This window comes from Equus caballus, chromosome 28 (assembly GCF_041296265.1).
Source record: "Equus caballus isolate H_3958 breed thoroughbred chromosome 28, TB-T2T, whole genome shotgun sequence".
In the NCBI taxonomy this organism is placed as follows: Eukaryota; Metazoa; Chordata; class Mammalia; order Perissodactyla; family Equidae; genus Equus; species Equus caballus.
The window spans coordinates 42,118,120-42,140,571 of record NC_091711.1 but is presented as its reverse complement, the minus strand read 5'-3'; the positions used below and the strand labels follow the sequence as shown (position 1 = coordinate 42,140,571).

General features: G+C 48.8%; 2 protein-coding genes across 13 annotated transcripts in view; one reads left to right on the top strand and one right to left on the bottom strand.

Annotated features, from left to right (window-relative positions):
• Window positions 1-805: 805 nt before the first annotated feature.
• Window positions 806-22,452, bottom strand: part of GRAP2 (GRB2 related adaptor protein 2) — a 69,477-nt gene continuing 47,830 nt past the window's right edge. For 4 of the 6 annotated variants that reach the window (XM_070253652.1, XM_070253653.1, XM_023631541.2 and 1 more), the window contains 7 exons: window positions 20,952-21,043; window positions 14,201-14,292; window positions 10,813-10,932; window positions 7,233-7,401; window positions 5,180-5,368; window positions 3,842-3,964; window positions 806-3,158 (listed from right to left, as the gene is read on the bottom strand). In XM_070253652.1, the coding sequence (XP_070109753.1) occupies window positions 2,979-3,158; window positions 3,842-3,964; window positions 5,180-5,368; window positions 7,233-7,401; window positions 10,813-10,932; window positions 14,201-14,292; window positions 20,952-21,029 (951 nt within the window). In that variant the 5' untranslated portion in view covers window positions 21,030-21,043 and the 3' untranslated portion in view covers window positions 806-2,978. Of the gene's footprint in view, window positions 3,159-3,841; window positions 3,965-5,179; window positions 5,369-7,232; window positions 7,402-10,812; window positions 10,933-14,200; window positions 14,293-15,316; window positions 15,434-15,883; window positions 16,013-20,951; window positions 21,044-22,452 lie in introns of those variants that run through there. The other 2 variants (XM_070253654.1, XM_014736849.3) reach the window with 2 other exon arrangements.
• Window positions 10,536-22,452, top strand: part of ENTHD1 (ENTH domain containing 1) — a 154,631-nt gene continuing 142,714 nt past the window's right edge. For 5 of the 7 annotated variants that reach the window (XM_070253644.1, XM_014736845.3, XM_070253647.1 and 2 more), the window contains exon 1: window positions 10,545-10,888. The gene's annotated coding sequence lies outside the window, so the exon portion shown is untranslated. Of the gene's footprint in view, window positions 10,889-22,452 lie in introns of all 7 variants that reach the window. The other 2 variants (XM_014736846.3, XM_070253651.1) reach the window with 2 other exon arrangements.

Here is a 22,452-nt window from a genome sequence, read left to right as displayed (position 1 = left end):
AAAAGTGATCCAATTAGGTTTTTGTAGCTGTTTGCTTCACTGCCAAGTTCTTTGCCCTCACTACTGAAAGTGTGGTCCGTGGATCCAGCAACATCACCCCAGAGTTTGGTAGAAATGCAGGATTGAACCAGAATCTGCATTTTAACATACTCCCTGGGCAATTCATAGGCACATTAGTTGTGAGAAGCACCCCTTAGATCACCCTAAGGCCACCTAAAAGTGGGTGGGCAGCGGCAGGTGCCAGATGTCTGAGATGCAGCGAGCCTCAGCAAGCGGTTAGAAAAACCAAACTGGTCCAACAGGAACTGGATTTTCTCTGGAAGTTCCCCGCTCCCAGGTCACACAGAGCATTTCAGGGCAATTCAGAGACAAGGTGTTGTTTGCTGGTTGTGTGGCTGATAAGGGCGCTGACTGGACGCGCCCTTGGTGCCGAAATGCTGTCAGGAGGAAAGCAACGGCTGTGTGCTCCCCGAGGCAGCACCAGTGGCCAAATAGAGTCAGCCTCCCCTCCCCCACAGTGGGAACAGTGTGGTCCTTGTACTTTCGTCTTAGTCCCTAACGGCCCTTGTTCTCTGTGGGTGGTTAGGGTGACTCTTGCTTCCCTCTGTATTGGGCCACATCATGAGCAGGGGCGAAGCTGTTCTAGCATCTCAATTAAAAATACTCCCACAATGGCCTCTGGTGGAGCAGAACGCCCAGTTCCAGGGGCTCTGAAAGCTCTACCCACACTGTGTGGTCAGCCTCTCCAGGCAAGCGACCCCTGCCCCCACCTGAGGGGTGTGTGACACAGACACCAGACGCAGCCTGGCAAACAAGGGCACTTGTTTTATTCCTGCTTCTTGAGAAGTGTTTCAAGGCACAAAACCCAGACCGGAATCAAATCTTTTCCCTCTGCCTTCACTGGGGCTGGTCCTCCCACATCATTAGACAAACGGATGAAGTCTGTGGGCTGTTTAAAGCGTATGCTTTGTAAATACTATAAAATCAAACATTACTTTTGGCTTTTATTTACCGTAACATGTTCACGTTACCTAGCACCAAAATAGCTCATGAGGCCCCTCTGTCTTTGCTCTCTCCCTCCCTATTCTCCTGTCTCCACCCTTGCCTTCCTCGGTGCTCACTGCTCTGCTCTGATCCCTCCTTCCGCCTGCCTGGGTGCCCTGCGTGCCTGCTCGCTGCGGATGTGCCCTCCAACGTCTTCCTCGCCTGTCCCGCTTAACCTCCTGCTCCCTCTCCCTCCCTTTGTGTCTCTCATGCTGCTCCTTGATCTTTTGAAAGGTCTGGGCTCCCTTTTCCTCTCTGTGCTTTCATTTCCAAAGGCTGCGAGAGGCTCCTCACTCATGCTCGACTCCCCCCCCACCTGCCTCTCTCAGGCCATTTTCTCCCCCCTCCCAAGACCCACCACAGAGGCCCTTCTTGTTCCCTTTTTCTCTAATGGCGACGTGGGGATCAGAGAATCGCAGGATTCAGTGTCAAAGGGACAGAGCCTACGTTACGCTGACAGTTACTTCTGAGTCAGAAACTCTTCCTATTTTACCTGCGATAATGCGACAATGGCTGCCCCTGTCCCTCCTTAGAGCTGGAAGGACTGGGGAAGAGGACAAGGAACAGGCCCCACTCACTCCTGTGCTCCCTCACCAACACTTTCACCCCAAACCTTTCTTTCATGTCTTGGTACACACACACCCTCCTAAGTGCCCTCGGTGCAGACATGTTTGCTCCCAGCCTCCACTAAAACGCTGAGCTTCCTTCTGCCCAGCCCAGCTGGCCTGTGCTTCACGCCCGCAGGGTGAGCCCTAGGACAACCATTCTATTCTAGGTGAGGAGGAGACACAACGGCAATAGAGTTCCGGGGGGGCAGGGGGAGGCGTGGTACCAGCAGTGGCCCAACAGTCAGATGGAACAGGAAGTTCATCTCAGCTCCCTCCCAGGGGCATGTTCAATCAGTCAATCAATCAACCAATTGCTAGTCAATGTTCTTGTGGAGTGGACTTCTCACTGTGCCACTTGGCAAAGCATCTTCAAAACACAGAAAACCAAGAGGAAAAACAAATAGAGCCCCAAAGAGACACGCTCGTAACATAAAACAATGGCTCTAAAATCCACATTCTGGGGCAGGGCTTCTCCAGGCACTTAACAGGATCTAGGCTGTTTCTTTCTTGGAAGCCAGGGGAACGGAGGTTAAACCCAAGTAGCCGCGGAGAGGTTTGTGAAAAATCCCTCCATTTCCAGATCTGGGCTCCTCACAGTGTCTCTGTTTCTCCGTGTCAGCCACAAGGAAGAGGATTAGCTGAGGAACATTCTTTTGAGCGAGATGAAGGTCTCGGCTAAGCACCGACCAGGAGGCCAGCCTTGCCCAGGCGTCGGGACACCGGCTGCTCTAGTCCTGCCTGCACACCCCTTCCGGCTCCCAGCTCAGACTTGTGTGGCTGCACCTTAATTCTCAATCCAGTGGTGCCCACCCTAGGAGAACAGGAGGAAAGCCGCCTACAAACCCTCAAGGTGAGCAGGGCCTGCAGGTGAGCCAGAACATGCCCCACCAAGTCCAGGTCCAACTCCACCCTCTTGTTCTGGTCCAATGCCAGGGTGTGGATTTCTGCTTAGCTCCTTTCCGTGAAAATTCCCCAGACAAGGAGGAAGCGGTGCCATCTTAAGGACAGGAAGAATTTCAGTTTCATTTCCCTGCCCCGTGCTTCCCAACTCCCCACTGCCTTCTGCATGCACAGCCGCTGAGGGGAGTAGAAAAACAAGTACGAATGTAATTCCCTACCTGAGTTCCTTTCATATCAACTAATTAACCAACTAAATTGCCAATAAATTACTATTGTAAAATGTGTGTATGCATAGGCATATCTCTATGTGTAGATGTGTAGACACACACACACATATGTACACGCAAACGTAGTCCGAGCTTTTCTTCCTTGCCCCCTCTCTTGCAGGCAGCTTCAGATGAGAGCCTCTGACTGCTCAGAAGGGCTTCACCGGGTCATGGGTGCCACGTAGTTGGCGGGGAAGAGGCCCAGTCTGTTGTGCAGGCGGCCGGTCCACCAGGACGGGTTGGAGCTATCCAGGACTTCCACCACCTCTCCGCAGCGGAACCCCAGCTCGTCGTCCTCAAGGGCCTCGAAGTCGTACAGTGCACGGGCCCACCGCACTCGCTGTCAGTGGAACACACAGAGAGGTCCTGCTGGGACGGGGGCTGGCCTTTGAAGTTACTGTCACACGGAAGGGGATCTGCTGACTCTGGCACCAAGACCAAGTCGTCCCTGAGCAGCCCACCCTGCAGGCTGGTATATGGCTTTCCAGAGACAAACCCTGCTGCCCCTGAAAGCAGACCCCTATGCACAGCCCTGAGCACGAAGTCATCAGAAACTATCAGAGTCATTCTTGAGACTCAGGACTTTACCGACAGAGATGTTACTCTCCAAGGCCGGAAGAGAATCCTTGAGAACTACTCTCCCTACATCAATCCCCAATCCTTTTAATCCCTTCAAGTGACAAACTGAAGGGTGGCACACCCAAACTAACAGCTCTCAGTGCTAGTGCAACCAAGTCAAGATGGATCTCAGGGATAAAGGCAATGAGATCTCCCTCTGCTAGAGCTGGAGCCAAGAAATGTGAGGACAGGCAAGGCCTGATGGCCAAACTGAGAACAACACACTGGATGGTGCTGGGCTGGGATCAGCTCTGGCCCAGAATTCTCCCTGCGCCTTCACTGCCTGGGTTCCCACCACTTCCATCTGAGCTTTGTGCAGTTTTACATCTCTCCTGGAGGACCAGCGATTTCTCTAATTGGCCCTCTTGCCTCCTCCACTGAGCCCAGAGAGGGAAGTTCACGTACCCCAGCCACTTGGAGTTGCACCGGGTCTGTGTGTCTCCTGTGCATGAGGGCGGCGTTCATTTCACTGCCCACGCCCATGCCACAGTGTCCATCGTTTATGTCAAGGCTGCCTCCACGGCGTTCCTAGAAACAGATCAACAGGGGACCCGTCACCACACTGCCAGAAGCATGCCACACAGGTTCCCGCGGTGCCTTTGCTCGGATGCCATGGACACAGCCAGTGTTCCAAGAACACTTACTGATGATAACAATAAACCCTAGATGACGGAGGGATGGGGAAGGATGACAAAGGGACCTTAGATTGTGAAGAGGATGCCAGATTTCATTTCAATCAAGGAATATTTATCAGGCACCTACCATGTGTCTAGTACCGGCTTAGTACTGGGGATACGTGACTGGAAAGAGAAGGTCCCTGTGTCCATGGAGCATTAGTTTAGAGGGGAAACCATACACATTTAAGTGATAAGTGAGCAGAGAGAAGAGTGTCTAAGTCTACCTGGTAATCAGGGAAGGCTTCATAAAGGAGGTGATTCTTGAACTCCAGCTTAAAGGAGGAGTAGGATCGGCCAGGAGAGGGCAATTCAGGCAGAGGGGACGGCATGTGAAAAGCCTCAAACGCGTGAGAGCAAACACCACGGGCCTTTCAGGTAACTAAAAGTAGTAGAGCATTGCTGGAATGCGTGTTCGCCTGCAGAGTAGGGGGAGGCAGCAGGAGATGAGGCTGGGGAAACAGATACCGGCAGCTACAAAGGACTTCGTAAGCCCTGCTAAGGAATTTAGGAATGATGTTATCTGGCTGTATTGTCCATCTCGGTAAGCTGCCTAAAATCCCATCTGGAACAAGGCGGGGGATATATAAACAAATAAGCAAGGTTCCATTGCGGGTATTAATCTGTTTTTCTTGTGGATCTCGACAGCCAGATGGGTTAAGGGGCATGAATAGATTTGGAATTGTGCTGATAGGAAAATGAAGCAATTGTTCACTGAGTCCTCAGGGTAAGAATGTGTGTGTGTGTTCAAGCAGGGAGCCATTTAATTCACAGAGGCTTCCTTGCCAAGAGCAGTTTCCGTATCATATTTCTGCCATTTGGGGCGCTCAGATCTTCTTTATGAACTCTATGAGACCTGAGGAGGCTGGGCCAGGCCTAGGATGTTGCTCCCCTGGCCAACAGTCCTGGGACCACAACAGACCCCCAGCATTGATTTGCTGTGGTTGTTTCCAGCACTGAGGGGCATTTTCACACACTAAGTAGCAGTGGGGACAAGGTGGCCCAAGCCTGGGAGGAGAGCAGCTCCTCCTCCTCCCTCACTGCAGCCCACCTCATTCTTCTGTGATACCTGATGAAAATGGGGATGCTGCAGATACCGCTGCTGCTGTGGTGGCGGTGCCGGGGGATACTGCAAGGGAGCCGGTGGTGGGTGATCTGACAGCTTCCGGTTCATCGAAGGCCGGATTTCCTCTCCCACGGCCCCACTGAGGTGTGGGCCTCCCTGGAGCCTCCGGTCCAGGCTGCTGCCCCGGCGACCCTGGGAGAGAACAGAGATAATGCGGATCCATCCTCTTCCCGCATCTCCTCACCTTACCCTGGCCTTCAGGCAGCTGTTCTCAGACTTTGTTTACAACAGCTCCAAGAGACAGCTGATGGGGTCGGGGGCAGCTGGAAGAGAACCGATGGTTCAGACTCTCACATTTTCAAAGGTGGCCTCTGCATTCTCAGATTCTCCCAGTTTGGGGATTTTGGGTCTTTGGTTCACAGACTGACACTTTCCACGTGGTACCATTTAGCCCATTCCTCGTGGGCTTGTTTTTCTCTGCACAATCAAGCTTAAATATTCTATTTTACTGACGTAATGCCACCCCTCCTTATCACATGTTGCCACACCAGTGGACATCCTACTCTCCACATAAGCTCTGCTCTTGACTTTGCATGATTTTGAACTGTCATTTATAGCCTGGTGACAGAGACCCAAACAACAACACTTGCAAAACCATGGAAACTGGCCCGCGGCTGGGCGTGTCGGGAAGGAGCGAGGCCTTTCTCCTTAATGCCACCACAACCTGGTGACTCAGAGATATTCTTGTTATTTCTATTTAACAAATAATTATGCAGGGCCCCGGGCTTAGTATATGCCAGACACTGTTCTAAGCGCTTTACAAATATGAACTCATTTATTCCAATTTAATGCAGTTTTTTGTTGTGTCTTGTCTCTGCATGCACATCCTGGTAAATTAATACCTCTGTCCGTTTCCTGGTTAAAACAATTCAGAAGGTCTTGGTTAACCTTTGTTTTTCTCTCTGAACTTTTGTGTGCACTTGGTGGGAACACCCTTTTCTCTTTGATTGTAACTTCTCAGGCTTAAAATCAACTGATTACTTGACAGGGACGGCTGTCTCTACTTCCCCAAAGCACATGTTGCTTTGAAAGTCTCAATGCCTTTTCAGAGAACCTGTTCCTGGGATCTTAACTATCCCAGCCAGTGCTTCTTTCTGTAATATCTGTCTCTTATAACCATGGCATTCCCTTTGAAAAATATTTTGCAAATTGTGTGTGTGTGAATTTACTTATGAGAGGCAAGTTAACATTTCCTTAGTGCCTACGATTGTCCAGACTCTGTGGCAAGTGCTATAACTATATTATCTCCTTTAATCCTCATGACAGCCCAGTGAGGGAGGTATTATATGCTCTCCATTTTACAGACGAGAAAACTGATACTCAGAAAGGTTTCTTAACTTGGCTTAAGGTAATAAGGATAGTTAGTGCTGAAATCAGGATTTGAAGCCAGGTCTGTCTGATGCATTTTTTATTAAAACAGTATCTGTATTCCAAACTGCTTCAAGAGCAAGAATTCCAGGCCTAGTTTTCTTCTCCCATGCCCCCCACCTTCCTAATTCTGTCATAAAGCTGTAACTGTTGGCTTAGTCCTAGACTCCAGGCTGCTGTCTAATATCTCTGTGTGTAACCCCCTGGCTCCTTCACCTTCGGGCGACTCCTGAGCTAGGCTGAAAACGGAGATGGAGCAATGCCTGTGAATAACAAGATGACCGCATCCACAATTGAGAGCAAATGTTTACTGAGTGCTGTAGCATTGTTAGGAATGAGGCAAGCGGAGGGGATACGGCACCTTCTCCAACCTTCATAATCCTCCTTTGAGGGAGATGTCAGCATCATTCCCAGTTCATGGATGAGCAAACTGAGGATTGGAGAACTTTCCAAAGTCACATAGCTAAGAAGTGTTAAGCTAGGATTAAAACTGAGATCTGACTTCAGCGTTATTCTGTCTTTCCGAATACTCAGAGGACATGCCCACGAAATGCCTTGTCTGGATGGTTCGAGTAGGACTCAAGCTGCCTAAAATCTCTAGATTGGGCTGATGGGACCTGAAGCGTACCTGATCCTCTCGGGTCCTGTCCCTCAGAAAGATCTGCTTCTGTCTGGAGATGGAAGCCGTCCTGTAGTAATCCACCAGCTTATTGAGAGATGGAAACTTCTCTGTCCACAGGAAGTAATTACCCTTGTTGTCTCTCATGACCTTGAAGTGCTGAACATCATCCTCATGCCTAGAGATCAAGGCAAAGCTAAATTGTCTATTACATGGTGACGACGTCCCTGCCTCCAGGGCTGAACGCATGCAGGGATGCTGGAGCTCTGTTTGGGTAGGAAATCGAGATATGGCTGGCTTGCCCATCACTGGGCAGGTGGGCTGGTGCAGTCAAGTTTAGGGGGAGATTTGTGGAAGGGATCGCTCAGGACACAGCCCTCATTAGAAGGGATTTTTACATCAGCAGAAGGTAATCTGTCTTCTGACACTGGAGCCGAGCTTTTACAAGAGAAAAAATGTTCCTAGTGCTTTAAAGACTATGAGGTCAAGGACCTTTTTACAATGTTTATTTGAAACATGGCAACCCCTGAGTCCTGTACTATGCTAAGGACTCTGCCAAGACTCAGAGGGGAGAGGTTTTCAAGCCCCCGTTATCTTTCTGTTATCAGAAAACTTTGAACCAGCTCTTTTTAGCCCATAAACTAGCTCTGGACAGTAAGAGAGTGCCTTGAGAAATTTGTCACGTTTTGTTCTCTACATAATGGAGATCTCTTGGTCTTGGTTTATGTTTTGCATAAGTAAGCTTATAAAGTATTTTGAGCTTTTTGGGGAAAAAGTGTTATATAGAATTGTAGGGTTTTATTGGAAAGGACTTTAGAGATTATTTAACCTTGTGTCTGCATGTTACAGTTGAGGACGCGAAGGCTCAGAGAGGTGGAGGGGCTTGGTCAAGGTCGCCGTGGGTGAGTGGCAGAGCTGAGGCAAGACCCCTGGCTCTCTGATTCCTGTCTAGTGAGCCGGGCCTGCCACACCATCTACATATGCTAACTTTTTTAGATCGGCACCTTTTGACACAGCTGGACTCACAAGGGATGGGGCACATTTGCACCTGGGAGGAGAAATTGGATCTTATTCATCTGAAACGGGGAGACTGGGCCTTTACGAATAGCTCCAGTCTTTCTCCATCACCAAGGCGTTCTCTTTCGGAAGTCAAGTTAATTTATCAAACAGATATACCTTTATATCTAAAAGTAAACTAACACTAATGATACCAATTACCTGATCCAGTAGAAAGGTCAAGAATTTAAAGAGTGTTGGAGAATAAAGACACCTCTGATGGTTACTAGAGGTTTCTTAGGGATGGATTTAGTGGTCTGTGTTCAGAGGGGACAGGAATTCTGACCTTCAGTCTCATCTGTGTGCTGGGCTCTGCTCACAGCCAGATGAACCCATGCAGTGACCTCCGCTTGACTGCTTTGGGGTGGTAGCTAACACTCTGCAGTCACTGCATGGTCTTCCCCTTGGTTTTGGCCACTAACCAGTGCTTTCTTCATGCTAACACCAACAATGACATATGGCTCAACTCATAGTCATCACTCCTCACATCTGGGTGAGGAGGAGGAAATATTCTTGTGATATAATTATTCATCCACTGTGCCTTAGTCAAGGATCTCAGAGAGAGAAACATTAACCCTGTCACTATCATGAGCTGAGAGGATGGATGACAGGGTTGCAGTTGGTCATCTGGGCCTACAGAGAGAGAGTGGCTGAACCACTGTCTCAAGTTCTGAGAGGAGCAGGGGAAAAGATGTGACTCAGGGCTCCAGACTCTAAAGTCTAGTGTTTCAGACCCTTAACAAATGCTAAATGATAGGACTACAATTAGCTCTTAATTATCTGTGTCCATGACAGAAAGCAGATGCATAAATAAATATAAATGATCTTGCTTTGGAATATATTATATTACACGTCTGCAGAAGATGTAATAATCTATGGTAATCATCGGCATAACAAGAAGCTGCATTGCCTCAAGAGCAGGTGAAGACCGTGGCAGCAGTCAAGGCTGGCCACTTTGTAGAGTCCACCGTCATCAAAGAAATATAAACCATAATTCCTAGTTGAGAAAAACCAGAGTCAACTTCATGCAAACCAAAGCACCAAGAGATGCTTCTCCATGTAACAATTTACTTGGTCCAGGCTGTAATCCGGGCACTTAAGAAATAGGGTTGACCTGTAAGATTTATTAATTAAGATCTAACAAGTTTAGAATTTGTGATATGTCAATATTGGCCTGAGCAAAAATTTGCTATCACCCTAGCTGTGGAAAAGACAGTTTTAGTTAAGGAAAATTAAGAGTTTCAGCAAGATTGCAATGGCAATGCTAATGAGACCAAGCTACTTTTGAGCACTTTAGAGGCACATGTGCATAGGAATGGTTGCCCCACTATTTGTAAGGCCTTCATACCTATTCCTTAAAATATCCATTCTTGGGGCCGGCCCGGTGGCATAGCAGTTAAGTGTGCACATTCCACTTTGGTGGCCCGGGGTTCACCAGTTCAGATCTCAGGTGCGGACATGGCACCACTTGGCAAGCCATGCTGTGGTAGGTGTCCCACATATAAAGTAGAGGAAGATGGGCACGGATGTTAGCTCAGGGCCAGTCTTCCTCAGCAAAAAAAGGAGGATTGGCAGCAGACGTTAGCCCAGGGCTAATCTTCCTCAAAAAGAAAAAAATTCCTTTTTTCTGAATGGTAAAGTGACCTCAGTTTATTACCTGAGATTGGATTTATGTACTTAAAGTACTAAAACTGCATGCCTTTCAAAATATGCTGAATAATCCAGCCCAGCATTTCCTGTCAATTGACTTGACAGTAAGGTTTCACTGTCCAGGTTGTCACGCCTTCCTTCTCGCAGCATTAATTCTTGCACTTTCATATGCGGTCACCAAGTCAGGTATGTGACTTGCATTCCCCGACACGCTGACCACACGCCGTGAGCTCAGACTTGGGGCTTCCGAGTGTGGGGCTAAGTCATGTTTATGCCTGGACTGAGTCACTTCCTTCTGAGGGCTGCACAGTTTTTGCTGTTACGGTCCCCACCCCCGCCCCCCAGCCCTCCTCGCTCTGCTCCGTCGCTCTCACTTTGCTGTATTACAATGGGTTGAGGTAGCCCTTCTTTTTATGCGGCCACCTACAACTGTGTATGTGTCCTACCGCAGTGACTTGGGGTTTTCGTTTTTCTCTGACCCGTCTTCAGACATGCATCAGTAGTAAAAGAAAAGCTTAAGATTTAAACCCCAAGACAGAGGTGGACAACTGGGAGTTCTCCTTTCCTTCTTCCTCATTTCCTCCCACAAATACTCATCGAGCTCCTACTGGGCACAAGGCACAAAGGTGAAGTAGATAAAAATCCTGTCCTTCCAGAAGCACCTGGGCTAGAGGAGGAGGCGGATGAATGTACACATAATTTTGGCCACAAACCAGTGTACCAAGGAGTTATGTATACGTGTTAGAGGAAGGAAATGGATGGCAACATAGTTGGTAAGACGCCTGGGCCCCTTGGCCACCATGCTGCTGCGATAGGTCAGACTCAATAGGTCACCTCACGGCTTAGCAGTCTGGCTCAGGACAGCATCGGGCATGGCCAGTACCTGACGGAGATGGAGAAGTCCCCGGGGGAGCTCTGGCTGGCCCGGATGATGAAGAAACCGACCTCCTTGCCCATGAGTAAGTTCTCTGCCTGGTGTCTCGAGAGGCCTTCGTGAAACCATCTATCGGGTGAGAGAAAATCAGAGGATCTTGGTGAGACACCAGGGTGGCAGGAAGGAGAAGTGGAGGAGAGATGACCCAAAGGGAGAGAGGCTGGCAACTGGTCACTAGAGAGGAGAGAGGCGAAAGGGGGGCCAGAAGCTTTTGAAACCGAGCAGCTGCTCCAGGCACTTTCCAGGCGAGGCAAGTCAGTGTTCCCCTTTACGCATCCTCTTTGTTCCTTCCCTCTAGGAGAAATCTCTCTCCAGCTCAGAAAGCCTGAATTGTGGAAATGTGCCACTGCACCAAAATGGGACAGTGTGGGAGTGACTCACTGTGGGAAGCGGCCGCCTGCTGGCAGCCGTGTGAGGGATGTCGCTAGGAAAGAACTGCAAGGACAGGAGGGGACTGCTTCAGGCACTGAGGGCAGTGAGGCGGAGCTGGGAAGGGGCCTGAGTGCTCGTTCCCTGGCTGAGAACTCAGTAGCCCATGGGACCTGGGTGGCATGGAGCTCATAGGGTGCCCACAGAGGCTGCAAGGGAGTCCTGCACACACACGTGGACATGAGTGAGGCTGGCTGTAGCCAGAGAGCAGTGTCTACACACTCAGCTCCTGGACCCTCCCTGAAAATTCAGGCTGGAAAATAATCTTTACTGTGGAAAAGGAGGAAGTGAGGAGGAACCGCTCTTTCAGGGGAGCAGGCAGGGTGGCAGCCTCTGGAAGTGTTGCTGCGGCAGCTCAGCTCGGCGTGTGTGAAAAGGCCAAGCACTTCCACAGCGGCGAGGCTGACGGCGGCTCCAGCCCCAGGGCAGGAGGCCAGAAACCGCTCTCCACCACAGAAAAGCAGAGTGTTTGCAATCACTCAGCGGCCAAAGGTGGGCCGCGTCCCATTTCTTCAAGGTGGCTGCTCTAATTGCTGCCGCTGGAAGGCTAGTATGTGCGTCCCTTTATCGTGGATGTCTGATGGGCTGTGGCTTTGGATTCCTTTGTGAGCAATGCTCTGTGCTCTCTAGAATTTAGGAACCTGAACTCCAGACGGGATGTCCTTATTCCAGAGCTGGAACTTCTGGGGAAGGTTGGTAGGGCTCTGAGGGACTGGAAACAGAGGGTTTATGGCCGTCATCTGGCTGGGGATCCTGCCAGGGTATTTGCCATCCAACCCTCAGGTCTGAACAGTGGCCACCACAGCAGGGCCTTGTGTAGGACACGTAATGGGGATGGGAACAAGAATGGGATGTGCTCCACAGCAGCCATGCTTCAAAGGCAAGATCTCAGAAGAGGCAGCAAGCAGCGAGGGGAGCGTTTAGAAAATACACATTTGTCCTCTGACTGGAATTTGATGTGACTTCTTTCGAGACCTGACAAAATGTCCACAGCCCACTCATATTACATGAGTGGCCCCGGTTTTATCATTACACACCATTCCAAAGCTATTCGCTCATTCATTTAGCAGCTTTTATTAAACATCTACTGTGTGCTGGGCCCTCTTCTGGGCACTGAGGATGTAGCAGTGAGCAGAACAGACAGGAACTCCTGCCCTCATGGAATTACACTCTAGTGTGTGGGGGACAAACGAAGAGGAGGGCTGGGGAGGGAGGGAGTGATTTAACCTATGCTGACGTGGAGGGCTTCACTGGCAGAGGGAGCTTCTAACCCTAAAGGAGACTGGGGAGATGAGGAGAAACCAGCAAAGGAGCCAGACGGGGAGCAGCCGGGAGGAGGGGGGACCCCAAGGAAGGGTGTCCCAGAGGCCAAGTGAAGAAAGTGTTTCAACGAGAGGGAAAGATCCCCCACATCAAATCGTGCCGAGATGACAGCAGAGAATCGACCACAGGGCTGGGAAGTTCACTATGACCTTGACAGAAAGGTTTCGAAGGAGGTGTGGGGCTTCCAGAGAGAATGGAAGGCGAGGAGTTAGAAACAGCAAATATAAATAATTCTTTTAGGGGCCGGCCCAGTGGCGCAGCGGTTAAGTGCAGATGTTCCACTTTGGCAGCCTGGGGTTCGTCAGTTCGGATCCCGGGTGCAGACATGGCATCGCTTGGCAAGCCATGTGGTAGGCGTCCCACATAGAAAGTAGAGGAAGATGGGCATGGATGTTAGCTCAGGGCCAGTCTTCCTCAGCAAAAAGAGGAGGATTGGCAACAGATGTTAGCTCAGGGCTAATCTTCCTCAACAACAACAAAAAATAATAATTCTTTTTGAAGAAGCAAGTGGTAGCTGGAAGCGGATTTGGGATCAAGAGTTTTCTATTTCATTTTGTTTTTGTTTCTTGGTAAGATGGGGGAAATTGCAGCATCTTTGTTGGCTAATAGGAATGATTCAGCAGAGAGGGGAAGAAAGTTCACTCGGGAGAGAGAAGGGAGAATTTCCGCAGGAAGCACAGCCAGTTCTTTCCAGACAGCTGCAGGGACGGCAGAGAATCTGAGCGCGGTTGCAGGAGGTGGGTGGATGCAGAGAGTCAGGTGGGCAGTGGGATGGAGGGCCTTCTCTGGTGGCTTCCATGGTCCCAGGGAACCCGGAAGCAAGGCCCTCAGCTGAGAGTGCGGCGGGGGAGGGGCTGGAGGTTTGAGGAGCGCGGAAGGTACCACTGACCTGTGCTGGTCATTTGGAAGGTCACAGGGCCCAGCTGAGGTCAGTGGTCATTCTATGGTTCAGTGGTCGGGACTGGTTTGCAATGAGTGGTGCGACTGCTCCTCACCGGGGTCGCCAACACCACTTAGGTTTTCTAACAAACCTTTGCTGTTTGAGCTACAGCCTGACTTTCAGACAAGATTAGATTTCTATCTAACCCTTGTGGTCAATTCTTGAGACAAACGAGACCCAATCTCAATTTTTCAGTTTCCTCTTTATAAAGGGAATTTCCCCTTTTCTCCCACTGACTTCTCTCATCGCTGTGAGCAGGGTGGGAGGAAGGCAGGGAGCATCCATCCTCCTGAGCCGTTTGGGATCCCGGGTTAGGATGGAGGGTGGGCAGGGAGAGCCGCGGCTCCTGGAGAAGGGAGGCCAACAGCGCCCCCACTGGAATTCTTGGGAACTGTGATTACAATTATAGATGATTTTAGTTTATAAACTTAAAATAGGCAATACATGCACATGGTATAAAATTCAAAAGGGAATGCAGGGAAATGCAAATCTCCCTCCCACCCCTGGCCTTCAGCTGCGTGGTTCCCCCTCCAGAGGCAACCATTTTTGACAGTATCTGGGGTGTGCATGGGTAATTTTAGCAAATACTGAAAAAATAAGGAGAGAGTGTTTGGGTAGGCCCATCAGCAGGCTGGAAATACTTACTCAGGAAACTGGATGTCTATAAAATTCTTGGGCACATATCCTTCTTGGCTCCCAAGTTCCGCCTTGAACCACTCCTCTTGGTTACTTAAGATCTACATGGAAGAGAAGGAAGGACAAAGACACTGCAGAGAGGACATCAAGAAGCAAGGGAAAGGGGCTGCAGGGCACAGAACGCCCTTTTGGATTTAGGGGCAAAGTCAAAGAAACCACATGGCTGCTCTAGTGGGCGAGCAGCGGGTTGATTTTCAGAGTTTGGCTTCTCTTGACCCCAAGCTGTTTCTGTCCACTTGTATCACCCATTCATGTGACCCCACCATGGCACGGCCTCCCAGGTGCAGCATCAGGGGCTTCCCTGAACTCCTTTCTCCTTCTATTTTGGAAATTAATGTATCCCAGATCTCAGCACCTTAAGCTCCTCATCTGGGAAGATGGCGGAGAGGCAAGAGCAGCTACTCCATGTTTTTTTCTTCTCTGCCAGGTAACCAGGAATCTTTTAAAAATTTAATTTGTTCTTATTTTTTTAAACGAGTGGATTAAAACTTAGACATCCAAGTGGGGCTAGCTTTGAAAACAGTAACTCTTTGTGTTCATACCCCATGTGTTTCACAAACAATTTCTACATAACTCAAGGAATCTGGAGTGCCTTTTCTAGACTTGCTTTTAGAGCCAGATCACAGGCAAAACCAGAAGTTCTGTCTTGTTACTATATGGTCCTGCCTTGACTTTGACCCCAAATGTTATCACCTACCCTGATTACTCATATGACTCTCCAGACTTGACTCTATGTGGCTTCTGGTTAATTCAGAAAATGAGTTTCACCGTTAAAAGACAACTATTTGCCCCCCACCTCCCACCGAGAATGTGTCAAAGTATGCCGAACAATAATTCCAGACGAGGATGGCAGAGCAAAAAGAGGGAAAGAGCCTTCACGAATGTCATGGAGCCACTGAATTCACTTCCCAGGAGCCCTCCTACTTCTGGACTTTGCGAGAGAAATAATGAATCTTCGTTATCGTTTAAGCCATTTTTAGTTTCTGTTTCTTGTAGCTGAAAATGTCTTAACTGATAGAATTACTATGATAAAAGGGAAAGCAGAAGATGGATAGGAAAGATTACCCAGAGGAGAGCCCATCAGGTTGCCCAAGCAATGAGAGCAGTTACCCAGCGAAGTCCGACGGCCGAAGGCTACTTCCGGGATAGGGGGACGTGCGGTGCATTCTGGGAACAAACGCCTCACGCTGTTGGGAGTTTAGCTGTGACCCCAGGAGGAGGGAGAGAGGAACGCAGGTCCATGTGGAAAAGTTTGGAATTTTATCTTGAAATTTAGGGGAAGCCATTAAAGGGATTTAAGCAGGGAAATAGCACAGGAAGAATTAGAGTTAAGAAGAGAATGCTGTATCAGAGCGGGAGGTGGGAGTGGAGGGGTGAAGTCGGGGAGAAACTGTAGGAAGAGCGCAGCCATCCAGGCAAGAGAGGAAGGGGACCCGGGCTAAGAGGCGAAGATATATTTTAGACGAGTTCAAGAAGCCAAATGGGCAGGATTTCCTGACTGTTTTCAGAGCTAAGGGGAGAGCGGGGATTCTGGGATGGCTCCGGATTTCTGGCTTGGGAGACTGAGTGGGTGGTGACGCCTTTACTAAAATAGAAAATACAGGAGGAGGAGCAGTCTGAGGAAAAACTCACGGACTTCAGATTGCCTGTGGGTGAATCCCAGTTGCCCCTGGGACCGTCTGAGAAGAAAAGCTCAGTGAGCAGTTGGAGCCGTGTGTCTGGGCTCAGCAGAGAGGTTGCGATTTTGGAGTCATCCGAGAGTGGGCGGAGCTGAAGTCATGGGTCCCGTGGGTTTCTCTCTCCCGGAGATGGGAAGAGAATCAAAGGGAGCTAGGTGTCAAGAAGCAACGATGGCCTATTTCTAATATCACTCCCGAGGTGGAAGAAAGGGGAGAGTCCTTTGAGTTTGGAATGAGAAGACCTGGTTTCTAGCTTGGTCCTGTCACTAGCTGTGTGACCTTTGGCAAGTCAATTAGCTCTGAAAAGTAGGGACAATAATAACCAGCTAGCACCTCATGGAGCTGATGCGAGGATCAAATGAGCCCTGGTAGCTGAAAGACCTTCAGAAAGTGTACGCTCTTTTTAAAAATACGATTCTGTAAAATGTGATATTCTTACAAGGGAGGGCTCCAGCTCTGAAGGACATGGAAGGTTTATAAGTTCTTTAAAGTATTATATGTGTATGTTTTGAATTTAATCATCTGTTCTGAAGAAATAAAAGTGTGTCCCATATTTGAGTTCTAGAATTGCTGAGAACTGAAAACTTTATAGTTTCTAACATCAAATGTGACTGTTGGTATCACTAAGGACGTGTGGGTATGTGTATGCTGAAGGGGGTGGTGGAGGGGAGCAGAAAATCTAGGTCAAAAGAAGAACCAGGAAACTCCAGTGGCTGGTATTCACACAAAGAACACAAGGACATTTCACTCCATGCCCTCTCCCCCAATTTAGGGCTTTGGAAATCCTTTGTCCTGTCACGTGGGAATGCAGTGTTTGGCCTAGGTAGCTGATGTCGAATATGAAGGTGAGCAGGGATGAGGTAAAAGAGGCCATTTGGAAATTGGTTCATCATGGTAAGAACCACATTTTGTACTTAGCTCTCTGACCTGAAACCAGCTGTAATTTTAGTAATCACGGCTCCCACCCATCGACCTCCTGTAGCAAGTGAAAGATTATCCCACAATGCCGGCCATTTCTCCCCGCCACCTGATGCTCGGTCTGCCCGAGATCGTGTTCCCAGAGAGGTGAACTTACAGGCTTTTTATGGTGGATACAAGGCAAGGTTTTAAAAAATCTCATTTCTGCAAAGTAGAATATTTGGGGGGAGGTGGTTTCCTTCTGCCGTTGTTGGCGCGGGGCCCCGTACTTCCTGTTCTCATCTCGCCATCTCTTCAGTTCCCCCTATCTCTTGTACGCATCGTGTAAACCTGAGCAAGGAGTTCAGCCTAACACGTGAGGTTTTACACTTAACTTTACTGTAGCTGAATTCTTATAATGCTGCCTATGAGGATAATTTTCTGGGTTACACGGCCTGAGAATAAGGCAGACGTGGGAAGAGGACAAAATGTGCGGTTGGAAGAATTTTAAAATTGGGTGGAATTGCAGCTCTTGGAGGCATAGCACAAAACTGAAGCCCTGAAGAAATTAGTGACGAAGGATTAACTCTTAGTGCTTTTAGGCCGCTGTTTTAGTAGGAAGAAATGCAGTCAAGTTAGACGTGTTACAGAAGCAGATAGAAATGGACTGGGTCAAGAGATGTTTTAAAATGACTGAAAAATTCAAATGGGGATTGTAAGTCTGGTGCTGTGTGTAGCTTCAGGTCTGGAGGTTTGTGACATGAACATGATACATCAACTCCTGATTTTTCAAATGTTTCTCTCACAGAAGTGGGATCAAGTCACTCGGCAGGAGTTCCCTGTCCACCATCTTGTACACCATTCTGTGATCAGCATCTAGCGAGCACCTGCTGTTTGCACTTAGGTGTTGGGAATCCAGAGATGAATAAGCTGTGGGCTTTGTCCTGGGGACTCACAGTTTGGGGGGGATGGGTTGGTGGTGAGCTGGTCAGACATTTTTTGTACCTTCTAATGAATAAAGTCTTTAGGTTTTTGGCCTTTAAGGCCAAACATGGAAGAATGTCCCAGGAGTGAATTGCTGGGGTAGTCAAGAGCTGGCTTTGAAAACAACTGCGAGGCTCCTGGGTCGTGTTACTTATCTCTGGAGGAGAGGGGCACACCTTGCAGTCGGACATAGAGACCCACAGGCAGGGCCACTAACCACCAGGATACAGACATTCTGTGAGGCTGGGCTAACAAGCCCCTCTCCACGCTTGTCTTTAATGTCACCACTGCAATGGACAGAATTTGAAAAGAAGGAGGGGTTTGGCTTTCTGATGGAATTCTAAATGAACACGGAGAAATGCAATTTAACAATTCAAGGAATGTGTACTGAGCCCCTATTTGGGGCTGTGGCTTGTGGTCGATGCTGGGAAGAGACAAAGATGAACCTGGCGTGGCTCTGTTCTCAGGGAGCTCACAGGCCAGTGGAGGAGTCAACCATGCATTCATTCATCAAACATTAGGGAGGCTCACCTTTCTGCTGTTCTAGACATTCCGGCAGACCTGGCCTCGCCCTTCCAGAGCTTTGGTGAGTGGAGTAGCCAACACTTAAATGGGCCGTCAGGATCCCATGGGGTAAGGGCAGCAAGGAGAGATGGATGAACAGGGTGCATGAGAGCACGGAGGCTTGGCCTGCTCATAAATAACTGTCCTGTGAGGCGAGATCGTAAATGTCTGGAAAGGAGTGTGTGTGAAATGCTTTGGAAGGGCTGAAGAGGGAGAGATTGACTCTGCTGGGGAGGTATGGAGCAGGGAAGATTAGAGAGGGTTCCATGGCAGAGGTGGTCAAATATGTGTGTGAGGGAGAAGGGCATGTGGAATATGGAGAAGAGCCTGAGAAAGGACGGTGTGTATATTGCAGTGGGACTTGGGGGCCATTACGTACACAAAGATGTGCATGTATGTGTGTGCATGCATGTGTGTGTACATTGATGCATGTGAGCATGATGAGGTTGGGCAGTGGGTTAGGGCCCGATGACATAGATTTCAATCAATTGGTAAGGGGGAACCACTGAATGCTTTTGAGTAAGGAAGTGATATGATCTGATTTGTTTTCTAGAAAGATCCCTCTGGGACTAGTATGTAGAATGAAGGAAGGAGGAAGAGACAGGAGGCGATGAGGCCAGTTAAGGGGCTGTGGTATGGTCTGAATAGTGAGAGGCAGCAGGAATGGGTAATACCGATAATATGGTGACCATTTATTGAGCATCCTCTTTGGGCTGGGACTGTTACCTCTAATCTTTCCCACAATCCCACAAGATAGATATGGCCTCCACTTAGAGATGAAGACACTGAAGTTCAGAGGGGTCCAGTGACTGGTCCAAGGCTACCTAGCTAGGAGCTGGGATTCAAACTCAGATTTATCTGGCTCCAAAGTCTATGCTCCTTTTTACTGCATCAGATTCCTCTTTAGTGGAGAAGGGGATTGCTTGATATCATGAAAGATATCGTGAAAAGATATCATGAAAGAAAAATGTTCAGAGCAGAGTCCAGTTGTTGAGGAGTGAGAGAGAAGTCCATCCAGATCTAGGAGGGGGACAGTCAGCAAAGTCAGATTCTGCAGGCATTTTAGTGGAGTCCTTATGTTCCACATCAGGACGATCACTGGTGGACTTCACGGGAGTGTTGGGGGACAAGGGAGGATTCCAGTGGGTTCCAGTGGAATGAATGGGAAGTGAGGAAGTGCAGGCACCCCGCACAGAGAATTCTTCCCAGTATTGGCAACAAAGGAGAGGAAAGAAATTAGGAGCTGGATTGAGAAGCAGAGATGAAGAAAGTTCTTTTGTTCTTCTTTTTTACTTTTCTGGGGACTTGGGAAAACTTAAGCAAGATATTAGGTTCTGTTTGCAATGGGAGATGGGGGTGGGGGAGTTGGCCCCTGGCATCTTTTGAGGAAGGATGCTCTAGAGTGGTTGATAATCACAAGGTCACAATACCCCATAAAGAAGGGAGGGACTTCCCACTATGTGGCAGATCCCTCTGTGACCTTGGTACGATCCCAAAGTGAAGGCCACCTTTATCTGGGTCAGCAGCCCAAGCAATATTTTCCCCTTGAGAAGCTCCAACATCGAAGGCATACTCTGCAACCACATTACTAGATCTTGCAAGGTGAGAACAGTTAGAAGGCTAAATACTGAGGTGTTCAGATTCCAAACCAAGTCATCCCACCTGGTTTGTATTCCATAGACACTTTCTGACATGTCACCCTCCCACATGCTGACAAAGTTCTTTCTATAGTGTAATTCTCAGTGCTGAGACAATGGTAGCCTCAGGGCTGCTGGGCAGTCTGAGAAAGTCCATCTAGGCTACTAAGGACCAGGGATCAGGATATCTGAGGGTGCTTGAGGCCAGGCATGGGGGCATTGGCATCACAGACTCCCCATTGGCCTCTTGAGGGGCTTGTGCTCTTTTGCACAAAACAGGGGCTAAGACGCTGAGTCTCTAAGTGTGGTACATGAAATGTGGAAGAAGTCCAAGGCCTCTTCAGCTCAGCAAGTGGCCACTACAACACAAGTGCGGGCGGAAGACAAGTTTTAAGAAGCCCCTGAGTGGCCGGGCGTGCATGCCTTTGTTGAGCCGCGTCTCCTCCCGCTGCCTTTCCCGGGCTGTCTCCACCCTCACCCTCCTCTTGTAAGCCCCAGCCATGCTGAACCTCACAATGCTCACTGAATTCCGCATGGGCTTGCTCATCTCGGAGTTTTAACTAAAAACCCAATTCACTTTCATTGCATTCCCTGACAAGAGACATCACCACACGTTCCTACAACCCCATCTTTCATTGTGGGATCACTTATTCCCTCACCTGTGCTCCCCAAGCACTTAAATAAGAACATCCGTGACAGCCCTTTGGCTGGATTTCTTTCCCCCTCCAGACCACAAGCATCTCAGGACAAAGATGGTGGCTTATGCCAACTGGATTTCCACCACCTGGCCTGATGGCTGGCACACAAGGAACCTTTTTGACTGAGGTAACTTCTCTTTTTGAAAGCAATTGTGTGCAGCTCTTAAGAAACAAAGGCGTGGATCGCCAGACCAGAGTAACCTAACCTCCCCGTGGCTCCCGCGGACCCCGCGTCACCCACCTTCAGAACATCTCCAGTGTGAAAGCTCAGTTCATCCTCCCCTGAGGCGGTGAAGTCAAACTTGGCGATGGCTTCCATGTTGTCCCGTGAAGCTGGAAGAGATATAATACGGTCATTGTGCCTTCCTGCCGGGGGAAGGGCAGCAGAGCAGTTGTTGGCTGTCTAGCAGTCTTAGCAGCTGGTAGGTGAGTGGCCGAGTGTCTCCGGGCCGGACAGGGAGGCACAGGTGCACAGTGAGGGCCTTTGTCTTTGGGAAGAGCTGCTGGAGCCTTTAGGATCTGGTTCCCGCATCATTCTCTGAATCCCCAATGCCAGGAGCAGGAAATGAAGGCCAGCGACCGCCTCTCCTTGCTCCTATCATCTCCCTTCGCTTGTTCTGGCCTGTCACCATTTCTGGGGCATCTCTGTTTCTGGTTGATAAGGACAGAGACTTGCTATCATCTCTAACTTGAGGCCCGAGGGGCTGGAAAGACTGTTCTGTAAACACTGTCCCGAGGCTGTCCCTTGGCAGCTATATTTAACCAGGCGGTGTTAATTAGACAGATGCCATTTTCTCTTTTACATCTGAATCATTTAAAAGAATTAGACAGCATTGGCCAGTGGGGAACTTAGCGTCCTTCTGCATGGTTTGAGAGTAGAGAGCATTCTGGTTTTAGAGTTGGGAGACCCAATGAGTCAGATTCCTTATTTTATTATTATAGCGTTAAGCCAAGTACATTCTGAAAATTTTTATTTTAATATTTCGGAATTGAGTTATAATATCAGCCCCTCCTAGTAATACATGAGACCTGTGTAAAGATAACTAAGTTAGCCTGCAAATGAAATACAGTTGGTTTTTTGAAGGAGACAGTAGGATGTAATAGAAAGAGAGCTGAGTCCGGGTTTTGTTGGTGAGCAGCTGTATGATGTTGTGCAAGTAACAAAAACTTTTGGAGTCTCGGTTTCCTCACCTATAAAGTGGGGATCATAATATTCAACTAATAGGATGTGAGATTAAATTAAATAATAGATGCAAAGTGTTATACAAGGTAAAACTAAGTAGTATTCATATTTTAAAACAATTTTGTGGAATGAGTTTATCCTCAGCAAAGGCGTCCTGGCCAAAAGCAGCTCAGGTGTTCTTCTGATTTCTCCCATCTCCTGAAACTTCTCATTGAGATTTGATGCTTATTCTCCATGGCATCAAATCCTTTGGTTCTCTGATAAGACAGCTTACTGTCAGGACACAATCTTGCCACTTTCGCTTGCCACTTATGTTTTGCAAAATTTGCAAAAGTCTGAAACCCTTTAGCTTGGTAACCCTGAAACCTAATTGACTTTCAGGGACCAGTAAACTGGGACCACAGTTGTCCTCTCAGTGGGAATTTCTGCCCAAGTGACAAGATTTAGGTAAATAAGGAAAGCGGCTACCGGTGGAAGGGTGCCACATGCGGGGATCGGAGGATTAAAGCCGACTGCAGTGGTGGTGATCGCAAGGGGCTCGTTTCTCTGATTTTCCACA